Source organism: Oncorhynchus gorbuscha, linkage group LG23 (genome assembly GCF_021184085.1).
Source record: "Oncorhynchus gorbuscha isolate QuinsamMale2020 ecotype Even-year linkage group LG23, OgorEven_v1.0, whole genome shotgun sequence".
Lineage (NCBI taxonomy): Eukaryota > Metazoa > Chordata > Actinopteri > Salmoniformes > Salmonidae > Oncorhynchus > Oncorhynchus gorbuscha.
In genome coordinates, this window is record NC_060195.1 from 14,290,750 (window position 1) to 14,312,651 (window position 21,902).

General features: G+C 45.2%; 1 protein-coding gene across 3 annotated transcripts; it reads right to left on the reverse strand.

Moving 5' to 3' along the window:
- Positions 1 to 7,247: 7,247 nt before the first annotated feature.
- Positions 7,248 to 20,289, reverse strand: LOC124010853 (cytoplasmic polyadenylation element-binding protein 4-like). 3 transcript variants are annotated; one of them, XM_046323579.1, is made up of 12 exons: positions 20,132 to 20,289; positions 17,939 to 19,071; positions 16,675 to 16,770; positions 14,532 to 14,622; positions 13,049 to 13,099; positions 12,856 to 12,879; positions 11,898 to 12,074; positions 11,626 to 11,715; positions 10,968 to 11,086; positions 10,219 to 10,333; positions 9,861 to 10,042; positions 7,248 to 9,649 (listed from the first exon to the last, which is right to left on the reverse strand). In XM_046323579.1, exons 2-12 carry the CDS (start codon positions 18,989 to 18,991, stop codon positions 9,422 to 9,424), a joined length of 2,226 nt encoding a protein of 741 aa, XP_046179535.1. In that variant the 5' UTR covers positions 18,992 to 19,071; positions 20,132 to 20,289; the 3' UTR covers positions 7,248 to 9,421. The 3 variants fall into 3 exon arrangements, with proteins under 3 accessions (XP_046179535.1, XP_046179534.1, XP_046179536.1); XM_046323578.1 differs by having other exon boundaries at positions 14,532 to 14,625; XM_046323580.1 differs by lacking the exon at positions 12,856 to 12,879 and having other exon boundaries at positions 14,532 to 14,625.
- Positions 20,290 to 21,902: the final 1,613 nt, after the last annotated feature.

The following is a 21,902-nucleotide window of genomic DNA, read 5'->3' on the forward strand; positions in this document are numbered from 1 at the left end:
ATTTCTTCAACCAGAGTATATTAAAGAATAAACTAAATGAACAGATTGCTGGAGGTGTACATTACCTGTTTCGTTACAGGTAACATAACCTTAATTCCATCTCAAATCAGCACATTTTCCAGGTTGTCCATAAACTTGGGCAAAACAAAATCATAATGTTTGGCCCTGTCCGGGGGTGTCCTCGGATGGAGCCACAGTGTCTCCTGACCCCTCCTGTCTCAGCCTCCAGTATTTATGCTGCAGTAGTTTGTGTGGGGGCTAGGGTCAGTTTGTTATATCTGGAGTACTTCTCCTGTCCTCTTCGGTGTCCAGTGTGAATTTAAGTATGCTCTCTCTAATTCTCTCTTTCTTTCTTTCTCTCTCTCGGAGGACTATGCCTCAGGACTACCTGACATGATGACTCCTTGCTGTCCCCAGTCCACCTGACTGTGCTGCTGCTCCAGTTTCAACGGTTCTGCCTGTGATTATTATTATTTGACCATGCAGGTAATTTATGAACATTTTAACATCTTGGCCATGTTCTGTTATAATCTCTATCCGGCACAGCCAGAAGAGGACTGGCCACCCCTCATAGCCTGGTTCCTCTCTAGGTTTCTTCCTAGGTTTTGGCCTTTCTAGGGAGTTTTTCCTAGCCACCGTGCTTCTACACCTGCATTGCTTGCTGTTTGGGATTTTAGGCTGGGTTTCTGTACAACACTTTGAGATATCAGCTGATGTATGAAGGGCTATATAAATAAATAAGATTTGATAATAACATGGGAAACAAAGAAAACTATTCCATCCCTGAGATTGAGAGGAATGGAATAATCAATTACAGATTGTAATCTAGTCTTCAATCGGAGTTAAATGTATAACCTGACTGCTCTGACTGAGGGAGTCCAGGCTCTTTGATGTTCCTGTTCTCCTGCAGCATCCTACCGAAGTTCTCTCCTCCTTTCCTTTCTTCTTGGACAGTGCAGGTTTGTTGTTACACTTCGCTAATTTAATCTTTTTCTTTGACAACTGCATCTCGTCTTCTCTGTGAGCCACTCGATCAGGTATTCTTTACATTTACATTTACGTCATTTAGCAGACGCTCTTATCCAGAGCGACTTACAAATTGGTGCATTCACCTTATGACATCCAGTGGAACAGCCACTTTACAATAGTGCATCTAAATCTTTTAAGGGGGGGTGAGAAGGATTACTTTATCCTATCCTAGGTATTCCTTAAAGAGGTGGGGTTTCAGGTGTCTCCGGAAGGTGGTGATTGACTCCGCTGTCCTGGCGTCGTGAGGAGTTTGTTCCACCATTGGGGGCCAGAGCAGCGAACAGTTTTGACTGGGCTGAGCGGGAACTGTACTTCCTCAGTGGTAGGGAGGCGAGCAGGCCAGAGGTGGATGAACGCAGTGCCCTTGTTTGGGTGTAGGGCCTGATCAGAGCCTGGAGGTACTGAGGTGCCGTTCCCCTCACAGCTCCGTAGGCAAGCACCATGGTCTTGTAGCGGATGCGAGCTTCAACTGGAAGCCAGTGGAGAGAGCGGAGGAGCGGGGTGACGTGAGAGAACTTGGGAAGGTTGAACACCAGGCGGGCTGCGGCGTTCTGGATGAGTTGTAGGGGTTTAATGGCACAGGCAGGGAGCCCAGCCAACAGCGAGTTGCAGTAATCCAGACGGGAGATGACAAGTGCCTGGATTAGGACCTGCGCCGCTTCCTGTGTGAGGCAGGGTCGTACTCTGCGGATGTTGTAGAGCATGAACCTACAGGAACGGGCCACCGCCTTGATGTTAGTTGAGAACGACAGGGTGTTGTCCAGGATCACGCCAAGGTTCTTAGCGCTCTGGGAGGAGGACACAATGGAGTTGTCAACCGTGATGGCGAGATCATGGAACGGCAGTCCTTCCCCGGGAGGAAGAGCAGCTCCGTCTTGCCGAGGTTCAGCTTGAGGTGGTGATCCGTCATCCACACTGATATGTCTGCCAGACATGCAGAGATGCGATTCGCCACCTGGTCATCAGAAGGGGGAAAGGAGAAGATTAATTGTGTGTCGTCTGCATAGCAATGATAGGAGAGACCATGTGAGGTTATGACAGAGCCAAGTGACTTGGTGTATAGCGAGAATAGGAGAGGGCCTAGAACAGAGCCCTGGGGGACACCAGTGGTGAGGGCGCGTGGTGAGGAGACAGATTCTCGCCACGCCACCTGGTAGGAGCGACCTGTCAGGTAGGACGCAATCCAAGCGTGGGCCGCGCCGGAGATGCCCAACTCAGAGAGGGTGGAGAGGAGGATCTGATGGTTCACAGTATCGAAGGCAGCCGATAGGTCTAGAAGGATGAGAGCAGAGGAGAGAGAGTTAGCTTTAGCAGTGCGGAGCGCCTCCGTGATACAGAGAAGAGCAGTCTCAGTTGAATGACTAGTCTTGAAACCTGACTGATTTGGATCAAGAAGGTCATTCTGAGAGAGATAGCGGAAGAGCTGGCCAAGGACAGCACGTTCAAGAGTTTTGGCGAGAAAAGAAAGAAGGGATACTGGTCTGTAGTTGTTGACATCGGAGGGATCGAGTGTAGGTTTTTTCAGAAGGGGTGCAACTCTCGCTCTCTTGAAGACGGAAGGGACGTAGCCAGCGGTCAGGGATAAGTTGATGAGCGAGGTGAGGTAAGGGAGAAGGTCTCCGGAAATGGTCTGGAGAAGAGAGGAGGGGATAGGGTACAGCAATTCTTTCAATTGCTGTACATCTTTGACTATATCGTGAGGATTGAGATCCAAAACTTGGCATGCAAACAGCCTTGAACTGAGCACCTGGCATCTTATTTCTGCCTGTTTAACAAAAATAACTTGAAGTTAACATTTGCTAGCTAAAGTTATTAGCTAGCTTGAGAAATGCTGCTGGCTAGCTAGAGAAATGCTGCTGGCTAGCTAGAGAAATGCTGCTTGCTAGCTAGGCCAGTAAACGGATAGTTCCTCGATTCTCCAGCCCGTACCGTACCTCGAGCAGGATTAGGATTAGCCGCATGTGCCCAGTCCGTAAACAATCTATTGATCCAGTTAGAGAAGCAAGAACGATAAGGATGCCAGAACGCACAATTATTTCATTCTCAATTTAGCTGCTAATCACTTATTTGGTAAACATTAGTGGTTTTCATTTTTTTTTTAATGTTTAATTTGACCCTTATTTCCCCCCAATTTCATGGTATACAATTGTTAGTAGCTACTATCTTGTCTCAGCGCTACAACTCCCGTACGGGCTCGGGAGAGACGAAGGTTGAAAGTCATGCATCCTCCGATACACAACCCAACCAAGCCACACTGCTTCTTAACACAGCGCGCATCCAACCTGGAAGCCAGCCTCACCAATGTGTCGGAGTAAGCACTGTGCACCTGGCAACTTTGGTTAGCGTGCACTGCGCCCGGCCCGTCACAGGAGTCGCTGGTGCGCGATGAGACAATGATATCCCTGCCGCGCCCTTAACCACTCTGCCACCCGGGGGGCCCCGGTAAACATTAGTGGTCACTTGCTGACCAAAAGAGCAGTACAATTTGCCACTGCCAACCAAATGCATTGGTGAAAATAAGATTTTTGCCATACAGAAATTCAATAGCACATACAGTTGATGTCGGGAAGTTTACATACACGTATGTTGGAGTCATTAAAAGTCATTTTTTCAACCACCTCACAAATTTCTTGTTAACAAACTATAGTTTTGGCAAGTTGGTCAGGACATCTACTTTGTGCATGACACAAGTCATTTTTCCAACAATTGTTAAGAGATTATTTCACTGTATCACAATTCCAGTGGGTCAGAAGTTTACATACACTAAATTGACTGTGCCTTTAAACAGCTTGGATTCCAGAAAATTATGTCATGGCTGTAGAAGCTTCTGATAGGCTAATTGATATCATTTGAGTCAATTGAAGGTGTACCTGTGGATGTATTTCATGGCCTACCTTCAAACTCAGTGCCTCTTTGCTTGACATCATGGGAAAAACAAAAGAAATCAGCCAAGACCTCAGAAAAAATTTGTAGACCTCCACAAGTCTGGTTAATCCTTGGGAGCAATTTCCAAATGCCTGAAAGTAAACTAAATCTGTACAAACAATAGTACGCAAGTATAAATACCATGGGACCACGCAGCCATCATACTGCTCAGGAAGGAGACTCATTCTGTCTCCTAGAGATGAACGTACTTGGGTGCGAAAAGTGCAAATCAATCTCAGAACAGCAAAGGACCTTGTGAAGATGCTGGAGGAAACAGGTACAAAGTATCTATATCCACAGTAAAACGAGTTCTATATCGACATAACCTGAAAAGCCGCTCAGCGAAAGAAGAAGCCACTGCTCCAAAACCTCCATAAAAAAGCCAGATTACAGTTTGCAACTGCACATGGGGACAAAGATCATACTTTTTGGAGAAATGTCCTCTGGTCTGATGAAACAAAAATATAACTGTTTGGCCATAATGACTATCGTTATGTTTGGAGGAAAAAGGGGGAAGCTTGCAAGCCAAAGAACTTCCCAACCATGTTGTGGGTGTGCTTTGCTGCAGGAGGGACTGATGCACTTCACAAAATAGATGGCATCATGCGGGAGGGAAATTCTGTGGATATATTGAAGCAACAAAGACATCAGTCAGGAAGTTAAAGCTTGGTCGCAAATGAGTCTTCCAAATGGACAATGACCCCAAGCATACTTGCAAGCAAAGTTGTGGCAAAATGGCTTTAGGACAATAAAGTCAAGGTATTGGAGTGGCCATCACAAATCCCGACCTCAACCCTATAGACAATTTGTGGGCAGAACTGAAAAGGCATGTGCAAGCGAGGAGGCCTACAAACCTGACTGACTCAGTTACACCAGCTCTGTCAGGAGGAATGGTACAAAATGTATCAAGCATATTGTGGGAAGCTTGTGGAAGGCTACCCGAAACATTTGGATTAAATGTTAGGAATTGTGAAAAACTGAGTTTTAAATGCATTTGGCTAAGGTGTAATGCAAACTTCCAAATTCAACTGTAATTGCAGTGGCCTGCTGAGACCAGTATTCTCAAACCTCTAGGTATCTGTCGTTGTTGGTATCAGGAGCCAAAGGTCCAGGCTGGATCTGCCTGAATCTATAAATAGCCCTGCCTGACCTGGATCAGCACAGGAGGCCAGATGTGTCAGAGACCACTGACGCTGTCTGTCTGTCACACCATCACACACAGCTGCACTGAAAGGTTATCGTCCAATTCTCTACCCTTCGTCAAGTTTACAACACACTTTACACAATTAAAGAGAGGAACAAAACAATGCTGATGGAGTGGGTATAGTGAGGAGGAACAACAAAACAATGCAGATGGAGGGGGTATAGTGAGGAGGAACAACAAAACAATGCAGATGGAGTGGGTATAGTGAGGAGGAACAACAAAACAATGCAGATGGAGTGGGTATAGTGAGGAGGAACAACAAAACAATGCTGAAGGAGGGGGTATAGTGAGGAGGAACAACAAAACAATGCAGATGGAGTGGGTATAGTGAGGAGGAACAACAAAACAATGCAGATGGAGGGGGTATAGTGAGGAGGAACAACAAAACAATGCAGATGGAGTGGGGATAGTGAGGAGGAGGAACAAAACAATGCAGATGGAGGGGGTATAGTGAGGAGGAGGAACAAAACAATGCAGATGGAGTGGGTATAGTGAGGAGGAACAACAAAACAATGCTGATGGAGAGGGGTATAGTGAGGAGGAGGAACAAAACAATGCAGATGGAGGGGGGTATAGTGAGGAGGAACAAAACAATGCAGATGGAGTGGGTATAGTGAGGAGGAACAACAAAACAATGCAGATGGAGGGGGTATTGTGAGGAGGAGGAACAAAACCATGCAGATGGAGAGGGGTATAGTGAGGAGGAACAACCTCCATGAAGTGTACACTCCCCTCAGAGGAATGGACTGGTGCTAAACTCCCTCACTCCAATTTATACCAATCCAATGTTTTTAAATCCATGAGTGGAGTTCAGTGTCCACTTTAGTAACAGAATGAGGTGTTGTAGTGCATGAGTCAAATAGTAATTCCTATTTGGGTGCAGGGTTCAAAAGGAATGTACCGGGGAGAAAAAACAAACCCGGTGCACATTTGTCCATTTCCAGCACATGTCCACTTACAGCAGCACACATGCCTTGCTTTCCTCAAGAAACTGACCAAACACTTCTCCTCACAGCGGAGTTTTATTCTTTCAACATCTCACAAAACACATACTTCAAATGTTGTATGCATACAGTTCTAAATAGTTGGCTGCAGATGATTATAGGACATTAGATCTTGTTTTTTTTTACTTCAGTTCTACAAACCAACTATAAAAACTGACATCTTTAATTAGCACAACATAATTGTGTGTGTGTGTGTGTGTGTGTGTGGGGGGGGGGGGTACAAATCGGAACTTATAAATGTGAAATTACATAATAAAAATCAAGATGATGTCTCAAGTAAAAAAGATATCAATAAATACAACCTTCCCAGCATACCATTAAAAACTATTGGCATGTTTCGCAATCAAGTAATACTAACAGACATTATTCCTCTGAATGTGATGCACAATACAGCAATTAGAAAACCTAGACATCAACAAGTTTAACACATCACCCCCAAAAAATAGAAAAATCTGATCCAAATGAAAGTGTTACATTTAAATTGAGAATATAACAAAAAACATCACCAACCTGGTATATACAATGTTTTCTCAATCACAGTAGCATGGTAGTAGCAAAATCATTGAATAAACACAAAACAAATGTTTAAAAATACATTCACATATATATATATTTATATATTAGTAGAACATTTCGCTTTGCAGACACCAGCATGAATAGTAGACTGAAAAAAATAATCCTGTTTTAATGTTTACATGGTTTATATGGGTTTACATTGCAGAATGAGAGAAACTGTTTTAGGAAAGAAGGATTGCACATAAGGGCTCAAAGTTAACTTGCAACATGAATCACATTCAAGTCTATGTCCCAAAGCCACATCACAGGGGTGGAGTGATCAAGTCTCTTTTAGGAAGTGTCTATATGGCTAAACTCGTATAAGTGTTATCACTCTGGTATCCTGTCTGCCTGCCTGCGTGCATCTGCCTGCCTGCGTGCATCTGCCTGCCTGCGTGCATCTGCCTGCCTGCGTGCATCTGCCTGCCTGCGTGCATCTGCCTGCCTGCGTGCATCTGCCTGCCTGCGTGCATCTGCCTGCCTGCGTGCATCTGCCTGCCTGCGTGCATCTGCCTGCCTGCGTGCATCTGCCTGCCTGCGTGCATCTGCCTGCCTGCGTGCATCTGCCTGCCTGCGTGCATCTGCCTGCCTGCGAGGGATGCAGACTTGAGGAGAGAAAGAGAAGCTAGATATTAGGAGGTGATCTGAAAGAGAGAACTAAAAACTCAAACAAAAATAAAAAGGAAAGCTGTCTAGCGCATTACAATAGTTTCCTGCATTAACACTAGCCAATAGTCATGTTGTTATTGTGTATTACGTCATGCATGCATAGAATAACTGGAACGTTCTGGAACCTTCAGGTAGTTCCAGAAAGAGAATCTAGTTTTTAGAACACCGGTCATCGTTCTCTCTGATGATACAAGGGAATAAGGGTTTACTCATCCACCCAAGTCAAAAAATGGCATCTAGATTTTCCTTACCCACTACAAGCTGAATATATGTTTCAAGACTATCAAAATAAGTTTAGAAAGGTCTCGTCATGCCTTAAGATCCAGTACTTATGGTTTATTATTATGAAAGAGAAGTCTGTACACGATTGGCTAACCATCTGTAGTCTGCCTGTTTATCTTTCCTTTACACAATCACACCAATGGATCAGACCATTTAAGATTTACCAGCACTGAAATATATAAAAAGCTAAATTGAAAATTATATTAATATCATTAATTTTCTCTTTTTAAATTAAGTTTTACAATAAATGCAGATCTCTTAGTAACAAAGGTACAAAATTATTTCTCATCAAGTGGAAAAAAAATGAGGTATTGCAAAAGGAGTTATCATCTTATGAAAAATGTGCCTAAAACGACTATTGAAAAAAATATTTAGAAAAGTAGTGCATAATAAATGTATATGTTCATGACAAAATAATCAGCTATAAAACACTGTACAAAAATCAGCAGGCCATGTATAAAATAATATCTTTATCTCTGTGACAGTAAGTTCTTCAGAGTGTCCAGCTACTAACGTATTCATCCTCCACAGTAAAGATCCACTAGCGTATCCATTCGCCACAGTTCGGATCCATTTCCTCTACACTCCAGTCATGGGAGAGAGAGTGCATCAGATCACCATGAGACTAGCCTGGTTGTCCAGTCTGTCTGTGCTTTAGCCAACTCTCTGTGTTAATTAGCTGGACAAGGAAAGGCAGAGGAGTTGGTTCAACACTGAAGCACATACAGGCCACGACCAGGCTACATACTATGAGTCACTCAGGGAACACTGTAGCTAGCTACCACTGTACTGTGAATTCCTACTAGTACTACAATATTAGCATGTTAGCATCCAGTGCTAATATCCCTGACAATATAAAGTGAGCTAATACTACTGCCAATACCTGATCCCTGCCTAGACAGCTAGGGCTGTAGTCTATCAGCGGAAACCTGTCTTTCCAAAGACAGTTTCTCCCCTCTCCCCACAATTCAACAACTTAAAACAGCACTAGCCATCCTGACCTTCTGAACCTGAAAATGGAGTCTTATAGTCCTTAAACCCCTCAGATAATCAACTGCCGTTGATCACTTGTTTTTAGGCCAATCTTTGGTTTGCCCATTTTGGCTACAAAGAGTCAATTTAAAACCATGATCTAGAAACACATGCCAGTAATTGCTGCCAGGCCCGAGAGGATAATCTTTTCTTAAATAATCCTGCATGTATTCTGAACAGTTTATTTATGATGAAGGGAATTGTCAGTCAGTCTGCCCTTCTGCAGTGGTTTTCTTTGACTATTGAACTTTAACCCGACCAGTTACTCTCAAACTTTGGTTAACGATACAAATATCCACCTAATCCTGCATGCGTAAATTAACAAAAATAAGTGTAACCCTTTAACACACAACTGTTCTAGTTAATATACTGATTGAGGTGCAGCACATACCTCACTCAAATGTTATATGTTATTCTTGACAACAAATGTAAGCAGCTTTGCCAGCTAATGTGAGAAAAGAAAGTACAGTCAAGTCAGAAGAAACATCTCTTTTCATATCTAATAATGCATCCAAGTACTCATGCACACCTTAACTTATATTCAAAACTGGATTTCTTTCACTTAGTTGTCCTTCTTAGCATTTACTGTTCTGAGAAGGTCTGATTAAAAAAAATAAAGATTAAATTAAGCTTTTAAATTAATTTTCCAAACTAAATAGGAACCAGAAAAAAAGAAAAGTGCATTTATTTTCTACAACATAACCAGTCACCCTCTCCCTCCCTAGTTCCACCTGAAGGATATGTGTCGGGGCCGGTCGCCCCCCTCCTTGACCAGTGGCTTGTGGAACTCTCGTCCGGCTCGGGAGTGGATGGCGGCCCAGCAGTACTCACAGTAGTACTGGAGACAGGTGACGTTAGCACAGAAGAAGGGAGCGAACTTCCCCCCACAGCGTGTCCCCTGGCACTCATCACACAGCTGGTCATCCAGCACGTATGGCTTCACTTCCACCTGGGGGAAAGGGGGAGGACAGAAGGGGAAAGAGGAGATGAAACATACCCAGATGGAATGAGACAAGAGAAACTCGTGGGGAGAAGCTCAGACCCAGCTCCATTTTGTAGCTTAGCTATTGTGTGCGCGTGAGGTCTCTATGGTTCTTCTCCTGGATAAAATGCACGGCGTATGTGGCTCCCCTAAACTACCACAGACCAGACTGACTCACCCGTTTGTCGATCTCGCCGTGCTGCAGCTGAACGAATCGAGCGCTGATAGCAGCGATGTAGCTCTGCTGATTGGAGAATGCCACACGGCCCGCTCCTTTAGGGTACTTCAGCTCAGGGTCTGTGTCGATGCCAGCGTAACACACTCCTCCATACAGACGATCCATTATCATGGCCAGCTCCACTGGAACATTAACACATATAGGCTGATGATGTGGCTGACTGGGTCTGTCAGACAGTGTTAGCCTGCTGAGCTAAAGCCTAGGCATTACGACTGTAGCTCAGGGTCTTTAGCTCTTCCACTCTCTCACCCCATTCCACCCCACCATTCTTCACAGACACAGAAACACAGTCCAGTACCTGCACGTAGAGGACGTGGCACCCCCCCTACGAAGATGGTCTTCCTGGGGTCCAGAGGCTGAGAGCCGTCCATCACAAAGTCACTGTCGTTCAGGTTCCAGGGACGGATCTGGACCTAGAGGAACACACAGGCATGGCCAGACAACATTCAGATAACACCCATTTAACACTCAAACAACATCTAGAAAAGGCTGTAACAAATTCCATATAACGTCTGTAAAACTCTTTCAATGTCCAAACAACTAGATGTGAACCATGGGGGGTGGACTGGGCAGAACTCTAGGGGTGTGGACTGGGCAGAACTAGACTGGTCAGAACTAGGGGGTGGACTGGGCAGAACTAGGGGGTGGACTGGGCAGAACTAGGGGGTGGACTGGGCAGAACTGGGGGTGGACTGGGCAGAACTAGGGGGTGGACTGGGCAGAACTAGGGGGTGGACTGGGCAGAACTAGGGGGTGGACTGGGCAGAACTAGGGGGGACTGGACAGAACTAGGGGTGGACTGGGCAGAACTAGGGGGTGGACTGGGCAGAACTAGGGGGGTGGACTGGGCAGAACTAGGGGGGTGGACTGGGGAAATCTCACAACTATTTATACCAGCAGTGCTAGACTGACAAGGAGGACAGACAACTCCAACCAAGAAGTTTAATTACAGTTAAAAACATTTTTAAATACTGCCTGGGTGTGTGGGAGACTCAGACAGACTGTCTCACACTAGCCACACACACACACACGTAAAGCTCCACTCACAGGCTTGTCCTTGATAGTGGGGCTGGAGACACAGAGGTAGAGCTTGCCATCCTCCTCGATACAGGCATCAATCAGATCCTGGACAGAGCTCTCGTCTTGGAACAGCAAGAATGCATAACCTTAAGAGGGGAAAGAAAGCGCTCAATACTCTCATGACCTTAATCTGTTTCCCTTCATTACCAGGTCACCCAGTATTCCCTTCATTACCAGGGCACCCAGTATTCCCTTCATTACCAGGGCACCCAGTATTCCCTTCATTACCAGGGCACCCAGTATTCCCTTCATTACCAGGGCACCCAGTATTCCCTTCATTACCAGGTCACAGAGTATTCCCTTCATTACCAGGTCACAGAGTATTCCCTTCATTACCAGGTCACAGAGTATTCTCTTCATTACCAGCTCACAGAGTATTCCCTTCATTACCAGGTCACAGAGTATTCCCTTCATTACCAGCTCACAGAGTATTCCCTTCATTACCAGCTCACAGAGTATTCCCTTCATTACCAGCTCACAGAGTATTCCCTTCATTACCAGCTCACAGAGTATTCCCTTCATTACCAGCTCACAGAGTATTCCCTTCATTACCAGGTCACAGAGTATTCCCTTCATTACCAGGTGACAGAGTATTCCCTGGCCAATGTGACCATATCAGACTCACCTTTGGGTGGGAAATAGGACTTGCTCTCAGCCTTGTGGGGCCAATCGACAAATAGGTGACCGAACCGGCGGAAACTGGCGGTGATCTCATCTGAGAATGAAAGAGTCAAAGCTAGTCAACTACACAGTCAACTAGCCTTCAGGAACTTGCAATGGTGGTCCACAGCCTCTATGACATATGTCAGGGCCCATTACCATAGAAAACAGAGACGATTGTTTATAATCCTAAAACAACATTGTAGAAGGTGCAATATTCTGTTCATTGATCAATACCTTCGTCTATATCGGGGGGCAGTCCTCCCACAAACACCTTGCGTGAGTACCTCTCCACTCGCTCTCCGTTGAGTTGCGGGAAACAGTGGGCGGATCCTAAACCAGGAAGTCCCTGGTCACCTGACTCGTCCTCTCCGAAGGAGTGCTCGTCCCCCATGGGGAACAGGTTAGAGTGACCTGGAGAGCAGAGAGAAAGAGATACTCAAACCGTACTAACCCAGACACCCTGGATTTATTTGGCCACTTTGCACCCATTTGTGGTTAGAATTTTCCAAAGCATACTGTGCCGACTCCGATATTTCATTTACACATTGTCCCTTCCAGCAATTATTGTGAATGTTTAACCAGGCCAGCTTGGTATAGCTCTGCTCAGCTCCGTTTGACTCAGGTTTGGAAAAAGGGTAAGATTTTACCCAAATAAATGTTATTGTGAAGACAAATGAGAACCATGATCATGAAACCAACCACAATTTCCTCAAGCACTTGAAACATAATGCTTTGTTAAAGTCCAGTGGCAAGCCACCACAGCCACGTCACAAAAGCCCAGCAGGAAACAGGCAGTCTACAATCCTGTCAGGTCATCTTTTTTGCTGTCACTCTCATACCAACCACAAGTGTTGAACGTTGTTAATATAGCAATCTGTGAGACGGTCAGTCAGGATGACTGCAACACAGATGAGATGGAATTCTACCAGGCTTATAGTATTTGGATTGAATTAATACTTTTTTAAATGTATTTTTATATCAAAATAAAAACTAATTTCAAATCCTCCCTGGGGACTTAAGTCTTCCTCTGCAGGTTCAGTCGGGACCTAGTGAACAGTCAGAGTCGGGAGGAAAACACATGTCTGAAACAGTACCCTATTACACAGCGAGGCCAAACCAGACGTAATCGAGGCTTTGCAAATAATGATATGATGGTAGCTAAAACATGAAGACATTTTGGGTTTAGCATTACCTCGTCGTCTGCCATAGCTCCTAGCTGCATGTAAAACAAGAGACAACAACCTTCATACCAAGTCTGAACAGCACAGGGTTACAAAATAATGTAAATCCCATGAACAAATTGCATCCAATTTACTACCAGTACTGTGAATGACTGAACAAAGCTATAAACTTTATAGTATTGAGGTAAAGTAACATTTCCATACCATTCATGGGCAAAGACATGTCTCCGCCTTGGTGAGAGAAACCATAGCGACCTGGAGAGGAACAGACAGAAGTCAGTTAGAAGGCAAAATAATATGCGCAACTCCACCCGGCCACCGCATTCTAACTCCACCCGGCCACCGCATTCTAACTCCACCCGGCCACCGCATTCTAACTCCACCCGGCCACCGCATTCTAACTCCACCCGGCCACCGCATTCTAACTCCACCCGGCCACCGCATTCTAACTCCACCCGGCCACCGCATTCTAACTCCACCCGGCCACCGCATTCTAACTCCACCCGGCCACCGCATTCTAACTCCACCCGGCCACCGCATTCTAACTCCACCCGGCCACCGCATTCTAACTCCACCCGGCCACCGCATTCTAACTCCACCCAGCCACCGCATTCTAACTCCACCCAGCCACCGCATTCTAACTCCACCCAGCCACCGCATTCTAACTCCACCCAGCCACCGCATTCTAACTCCACCCGGCCACCGCATTCTAACTCCACCCGGCCACCGCATTCTAACTCCACCCGGCCACCGCATTCTAACTCCACCCGGCCACCGCATTCTAACTCCACCCAGCCACCGCATTCTAACTCCACCCAGCCACCGCATTCTAACTCCATACTGCCAAGATATTCTAACAACTGTAGCTGTTCTGTGATGTACTGAGGGAATGAGAATTGAGATGAGCAGCAGAACCATCAAAGCATCCAGAGAACTCTGACTTAACAGCCAACCGATTGCGAGACATGATCAGAGAGGGGAAATTAGAGCATAATCAGGGTGGATCGACTGGCCTACATTAACATAGTGAGTCTTAGCAAAAAAAAACATGTGTCTTCAGAAATGTGATGCGACAAAACGTCATGTTTAATTCATGTTGGTGGAGAGAATAGAGAGTGGAGCAGAGATGAAAGTGCCAGCATGGAGGTACTTTAACAGGTAGCTTTGTGTGTGAGATAGAGCAGGTTAAGACAGAAGAGTATTGCTCAGTACTCCCACCACTTAGAGGACTCAGTCTTAAATGTGTCTGTGCTTCCACTACTCTGCTCTACTGCAGCTCAGGAACTCTGCAGGATGTCTTTGAAAAGACATGACATCAACGAGTATCATCTTTTATGAGTATCCAGTACAACCACACTGTGTTGGTGCAGCGATTTGAGCTAAGCAGCCATTTCACCAACCAGTCAGAATTATGTGACATCAATCATCAAGCTCTACATAAAAACAATATGTCCAGCTAATATTTTCTCATTGTTTGGAGTATTCCAGAATACCAGGGCCTATATTCACAAAGCATCTCAGAGTAGGACTGCTGATCTATGATCAGGCCCACCCCCGACCATATAATCATATTTCTTATTTTCTAAAATAGAGAAAACTGATTCAAGAACAGCACTCTTATTCTGAGATGCTTTGTGAATACAGGCCCAGGGTGTTTTTTCATACTATATGAAACAGAGAAACTCACCTTTCAAGGAATCCTGTTCGGCCCTCATAATATCAATCAGACTGTTCTCCAGGGAGTGCATGCTGAAGCCATCAAAGGAACGGGTTCTCTCCTGCTGAGAGACACAGAGACAGGGAACACGATGATTACCCTGTGGTGTTCTATGTAAGAACAGGAAAATAGAACCATTCTGACTCTAGAACCCAGAGGTGGTAGGTTCTAATCTAGACCCTTGACAAAGTTTTGCTTTGATAATAGATGATACCTGTGTTATCCTGGAACTTAAGACCCTCTAAACAGTTACACGTCCATGGAGAAGTTCTGTGGTGATGCTTATCAACTACAATACAGACAAAATCTATTTATCTGATTCTACAGAGATATCTACAGATGTAGATAATCTACTGCTTTGTATCACATGGCCCAGCCCCTGTCATGCCCCTTCCATGTGTAACTCTGTGTTGATGTTTGTGTCACACTGCTTTGCTTCAACTAGCCTACCTGGTTAACTAAAGGTGTTCTCAACTAGCCTACCTGGTTAACTAAAGGTGTTCTCAACTAGCCTACCTGGTTAACTAAAGGTGTTCTCAACTAGCCTACCTGGTTAACTAAAGGTGTTCTCAACTAGCCTACCTGGTTAACTAAAGGTGTTCTCAACTAGCCTACCTGGTTAACTAAAGGTGTTCTCAACTAGCCTACCTGGTTAACTAAAGGTGTTCTCAACTAGCCTACCTGGTTAACTAAAGGTGTTCTCAACTAGCCTACCTGGTTAACTAAAGGTGTTCTCAACTAGCCTACCTGGTTAACTAAAGGTGTTCTCAACTAGCCTACCTGGTTAACTAAAGGTGTTCTCAACTAGCCTACCTGGTTAACTAAAGGTGTTCTCAACTAGCCTACCTGGTTAACTAAAGGTGTTCTCAACTAGCCTACCTGGTTAACTAAAGGTGTTCTCAACTAGCCTACCTGGTTAACTAAAGGTGTTCTCAACTAGCCTACCTGGTTAAACAAAGGTGTTCTCAACTAGCCTACCTGGTTAAACAAAGGTGTTCTCAACTAGCCTACCTGGTTAAACAAAGGTGTTCTCAACTAGCCTACCTGGTTAAACAAAGGTGTTCTCAACTAGCCTACCTGGTTAAACAAAGGTGTTCTCAACTAGCCTACCTGGTTAAATAAAGGTGTTCTCAACTAGCCTACCTGGTTAAATAAAGGTGTTCTCAACTAGCCTACCTGGTTAAATAAAGGTGTTCTCAACTAGCCTACCTGGTTAAATAAAGGTGTTCTCAACTAGCCTACCTGGTTAAATAAAGGTGTTCTCAACTAGCCTACCTGGTTAAATAAAGGTGTTCTCAACTAGCCTACCTGGTTAAATAAAGGTGTTCTCAACTAGCCTACCTGGTTAACTAAAGGTGTTCTCAACTAGCCTACCTGGTTAAATAAAGGTGTTCTCAACTAGCCTACCTGGTTAAATAAAGGGGAATAAAAAACAAAAAAGTAGATACAGCGATTCTTTTTCAATTAATCCATTCCTTGAAGTAATCACTGATCTGTATGTGACTGGAAAGATAAAACTAGATTTACGCAAATCCAGGTCATATCAGATATGCAATTTTCAAACAGGGCCAAAGCCTGCAGAAGTGAGATGACAGTACGTAAACATTTGTCAAACAGGCGTTGTGGCATCTCTAACGCGCTGCATCTCTAACAAGGACAGAAGACTGGGGTTTCCATCCCAAATGGCACCGTATTCCCTATATATAGTGCACTACTTCTGACCAGGCTCTGGTTAAAAGTAGTGCACTATACAGGAAATATTGTGCCATTTTGGATGAACACATTACCGGAATAGGCCTCATCCTGGCATTTGCTTACCACCACAATGACAGATGTATAAGTCTACTTATCCAATAATACAGAGTTACTTACATGTGAGCTGAATCATTTAGTTGGCCTGATTGATGTTATCAGATGCTCTACTTACTAGACTCTCATAACTAGATCATATTTGCTCTTATTTACTTTGATGTGTACTGTATTGTGCATAATTGAAAAGGCCTCATGTGTTGGTTTTAACAATATAAAAGCATGTTTTAACTCCACTTTCATTGTCCTGTAAGAGTGGATGAATATACTTTCCCCTCTACAGTTCGCTCATCTCTGTACTCACCTGGAAAGGGAAGTTGTCCGTGCGACTCATGCTGTCTTCCATCCAAGGCTTGTGGTTGAACCCAGAGTTGTTACGAAGATACTTCTGAGAGGGAACCTGGAAGAGAGGATAATATTCTGTAGGACTGTACCATGTAGTACATGTGGGATAGCACTATGTGATTGTACCATTGATGTGCATAACAGGCAGTTTATATTAAGGCTCAATAGACAACAGTATTAGCTGGATTAGCTGTAGGCTTGAATAAATTATATCATAACCAACTAAATCAAGCACAATGAGTTTGGCAAAACATTTAAATGAAGGAAAATAATTTACTAGTTAAATTGTAGGTCATTATGATTATGGTTAAGTTACTCATCAGTCTGAGGCCTTTGGGACATTCAGTCTTAGCAGGTATGATGTGCTGTATATCTAGCACAGTGCCAGCTTGTTCAACGGGAGAGGTGCTGTATATCTAGCACAGTGCCAGCTTGTTCAACGGGAGAGGTGCTGTATATCTAGCACAGTGCCAGCTTGTTCAATTGGAGGTGTGCTGTATATCTAGCACAGTGCCAGCTTTTTCAATTGGAGGTGTGCTGTATATCTAGCACAGTGCCAGCCTGTTCAACGGGAGAGGTGCTGTATATCTAGCACAGTGCCAGCTTGTTCAATTGGAGGTGTGCTGTATATCTAGCACAGTGCCAGCTTGTTCAACGGGAGGGGTGCTGTATATCTAGCACAGTGCCAGCTTGTTCAACGGGAGGGGTGCTGTACATCTAGCACAGTGCCAGCTTGTTCAGCTGGAAGAGTACCTGGTTGTTCAATGGGAGGTGTGCAGTATAACTAGCTGGAAGAGTACCTGGTTGTTCAACGGGAGGTGTGCTGTATAACTAGCTGGAAGAGTACCTGGTTGTTCAATGGGAGATGTGCAGTATAACTAGCTGGAAGATTACCTGGTTGTTCAATGGGAGGTGTGCAGTATAACTAGCTGGAAGAGTACCTGGTTGTTCAATGGGAGGTGTGCAGTATAACTAGCTGGAAGAGTACCTGGTTGTTCAATGGGAGGTGTGCAGTATAACTAGCTGGAAGAGTACCTGGTTGTTCAATGGGAGGTGTGCAGTATAACTAGCTGGAATAGTACCTGGTTGTTCAATGAGAGGTGTGCAGTATAACTAGCTGGAAGAGTACCTGGTTGTTCAATGGGAGGTGTGCAGTATAACTAGCTGGAAGAGTACCTGGTTGTTCAACGGGAGGTGTGCAGTATAACTAGCTGGAAGAGTACCTGGTTGTTGGGGAAAGACTTCTTTAGTGGTGAGATGGAGTTGAGGGCCGTCACCCCTCCGTTGAGGCCCCTGCGATACTCTCGGACCCCCTGTGACCCTCCCCAGCCACCGTACCCCACTCCAGGGCTCCAGGACGTGGAAGTGGGGGTGGAGGGGGCAGGGCTCTGGTAGCTGCCCCAAGGGGAGGGGGGCTTTGCCTGGGCTGGGGGCAGGTGGGGCAGCTGGGTGAAAGCTCCAGAGCGGTGGGGGTGAGGGGGGAAGGAGGGCTGGGGAGGGTGGGGAGAAGCTGGGGAACGGCGGTGCTGCGGGGGGTAGTGGTGGGGGTGTGGAGAAGGGTGGTGCTGGGAGACAGGGCCAATCTGGGGGGAGAAGCTACCCCCCACCCCTCCGAAGCCGGGCCCGGCGTGGTGGGAGAAGTTCTGGAAAAGCATCGGGGGTCCGTTAGCGTTGGAACCGGCCGGGCCAAAGAACCCGCTCCCAACGTCCTCACTGACCACGGGGGAGGGGTTGGAGGGTACGGCCGGGGACCAGTTGTTAAAGGAGGTCAGGGAGGAGGTAGTGGTGGTGGACTGAGCTCCAGATGTCGCCATCCCCAGGCTGTCCTGGTAGTCAAACCCCCCCAGCACCGGAGGAGAGTCCATCCCACCCCTAAGCTTCTCCTTCCCACCACTGCTCTCCAATGAGCCCTTCTCCATGGAGCAGTCCTCAGGTAGAGACCCATCTAGCTCCCCTAGGCCACCTCTGGCCTCTTGCTGCCCAGGGGAGAGGGCCTGCGGCTGGGCCTTCTCCTGCAGGTCCAGGGCTTTGGCCTTGTCGGAGTCAAGGATCTCATCCTGCATGTTACTGTGGGGTGTTACAGAGGGGAACAGCCAGGCGCTACCTCCTCCATTGGTGGCCGAGGTGCTATTGATGAATGAAGGGGGGCTGGGGGGGTTGGCGGGGTGATTGAGGTGGGAGGGTTGGGGTTGGAGGTGAGGGATCCTCACAGGGAAAGCAGATTTGTTGCCACTGCAGTTATTCTTCACCAGGACTCCGAAGCCGTAGTCGTCCATTTATGAATCCTGGGGTAAAGCCAATGTTTCCTCCTTAACTTGGTTCTTCTTATCTCAGTGTCTTCTAGGCCTATTTCCTACTGTTTAACATGAGAAAGGAGAGAAGTGAGGGAGAGAATGGGGAAAAGTGAGGAGTGAAGGCATGAGTGAGAAAGGGGGATGTAGGGGAGAGTGGGGAGGGAGGGAGGATTGAAGACATAAATACAAAGGCTGTCCGAACACAATTTGAGCCTACAGGCCTTCCAAAAGAACACCAGCCTCGCCAACTGCAGTGACTTTGCTGCAACTGCAGCCTGCTAGTCCTGTGATGTAACTCAATGAGAAGAAATCATTGACTCGCTCAGCCACGGTAGGCCAAGGCTACATGATACAATTACACAGACTAAGCATAGCAGTAGCACTAACAAGCCGCAACAGAAAACACTCGAGTTAAGCTGCGTGGGTTAGATGTGGTAGAAGCACATAGTACCAACCAGGCAGGCTGGCTACACTGTTACTTGACGTTTCACTTCCCAAAGGTCGTTATGTGGCTAGCAAGCTAACAGCTGCTGCGTTGGGCTCCATGTGCCCTGTCAATCAAACACATTGCGATTATCAGTGTTTATCTATATGCGGTCTATATGCAGTGTAGTGTCTATGCCCGCGCGTTATAAGTAAGGTAAATACACCAACACCTACCGAATATCTAGATGTATTTTTTCTCCAATGACCAACTCCGACGCTACCATTTAAAGCAAATACTGATGACGTCTCTTGTCTGTCCTGAATCTAGGGTAGCCTAGTTCCCTGTATAAAAGCTGCTACGGTTATAGCCGACAAGCTACCACCGTTGATACATTGTTGCCGATCTAGCGAGCAATCGACGCAGATAAGCAACAATGTCGACTAGAAATGAAATGTATCCTAAAATTCCACCTACAGCGATACACGGGCTGGATCTGCGGTAATATTGGTATTAAATGGTATGTGTATCTTTAAACGACCTCGTCGGTTTCGTGTCCTGTGTGTTCAATGTCATAGCTTAGCACCAATCGTTGTCATCATAATTTAGCAATTCCAAACTACGAGTACAAACCTGAGTGCAATTCTCTGGTATGACATTACATTTATGAAACTCATTCTAGGTCGTGCATTATGTACCTCTAAATTGTCGTCATGTCCTTATGGTTCCTAGATGTTGCCATATTTCAGCTTTTTTCCATTTTCTGCATTTCCAAGTCAGCCGGTGCGAATGGTCTCTTCTAGTCGATGACAGCTGGACCAGTCAGTTCGACACTTCCGTCTCATAACCCCGCCCCCTCCACCAACTCCCGTCCACAGACTGAAAGGGTTTCCCTCTGCGGCCTCGCCCCTTTCGATGAATGGGGTTTCATTGGATATGTGTGGGGAAGCCACACCCATCTCACGCCTTTTCAACGAAATGGCACATGCATTCAAGACGTTCTCCGCCCAAATAAGGATGTCGAGAAATTCATGGGTGGGAGTTGGACATACAGGAAAATAATGTAAGGAAATCAATACGTTCAATACTGCCTGCATTTAAACATCTAGTCAGTCAAGGCTTCTGTGCGATATTCAGCTATGATTAAAATGGTTTATTAAACACATTTAAACCCAAGAAAAATACAAGATAAGAGGCAAATCTTGAATCAGCTAGCACATTTGGTTCCTTGGAATTTGTGGTAACATACGTTTTTGGTTTCCCATTGGTTCTGGGAACGAAGCTATACGTTTCCTGGCCGGTGAAACTGAATGTTCTGAGAACTGAAGTGAAAATTTCACCTGTTCTGGCAACGTTCAATTTTAGGTTGCAGGGAGGTTCTGATAACGTCTTACTATGGTTTCCGGAAAGTTTTCATTAATGTTCTGAGAACGGAAATGATAGGTTATTGAAAGGTGATTAAATCATGTTTTGAGAACAAGTTTCAATTAAACTTTTACATTGAGAAACAGATGCCTCACAAGTCCTCAACTGGCAGCTTCAATAAATAGTACTTTTAAAACACCAGTCTCTACATCAACAGTGAAGAGGTGACTCCGGGATGCTGGCCTTCTAGGCAGAGTTGCAAAGAAAAAGCCATATCTCAGACTGGCCAATAAAAATAAAAGATTAAGATGGGTAACTAAACACAGACACTGGTCAGAGGAACTCTGCCTAGAAGGCCAGCATCCCAGAGTTGCCCCTAGACCGTCGACGTTGAGACTGGTGTTTTGCGGGTAGTATTTAATGAAGCTACCAGTTGAGGACTTGTGAGGTGTCTGTTTTTCAAACTAGACACTCTAATGTACTTGTCCTCTTGCTCAGTTGTGCACCGGGGCCTCCCACTCCTCTTTCTATTCTGGTCAAATAAAATAAAATTGTATTGCTCACATTCACTTGGTTAACAGATGTTAATGTGAGCGTTGCGATATGCTTGTGCTTCTAGTTCCAACAGTGCAATAATATCTAACAAGTAATTTAACAAATTCACAATGACTACCTTATACACACAATGTAAGGGAATGGAATAACAATATGTACATGTAAATATATGGATGCGCCATGGCTATGCGGCATAGACAAGATGGTATAAAATACAATATATACAGTTGAAGTCAGAAGTTTGCGTACACCTCAGCCAAATACGTGTAAACTCAGTTTTCACAATTCCTGACATTTAATCCTAGTAAAAAATCCCTGTCTTAGGTCAGTTAGGATCACCACTTTATTTTAAGAATGTGAAATTTCAGAATAATAGTAGAGAGAATGATTTATTTCATCTTTTATTTCTTTCATCACATTCCCAGTGGGTCAGATGTTGACATACACTCCATTAGTATTTGGTAGCATTGCCTTTGTTTTTTCTGTGCTCTGTTTTTTTACTTATCAAATAAGGAACACTCAAAATGTGAACCAGACTTGTGGAGGTCT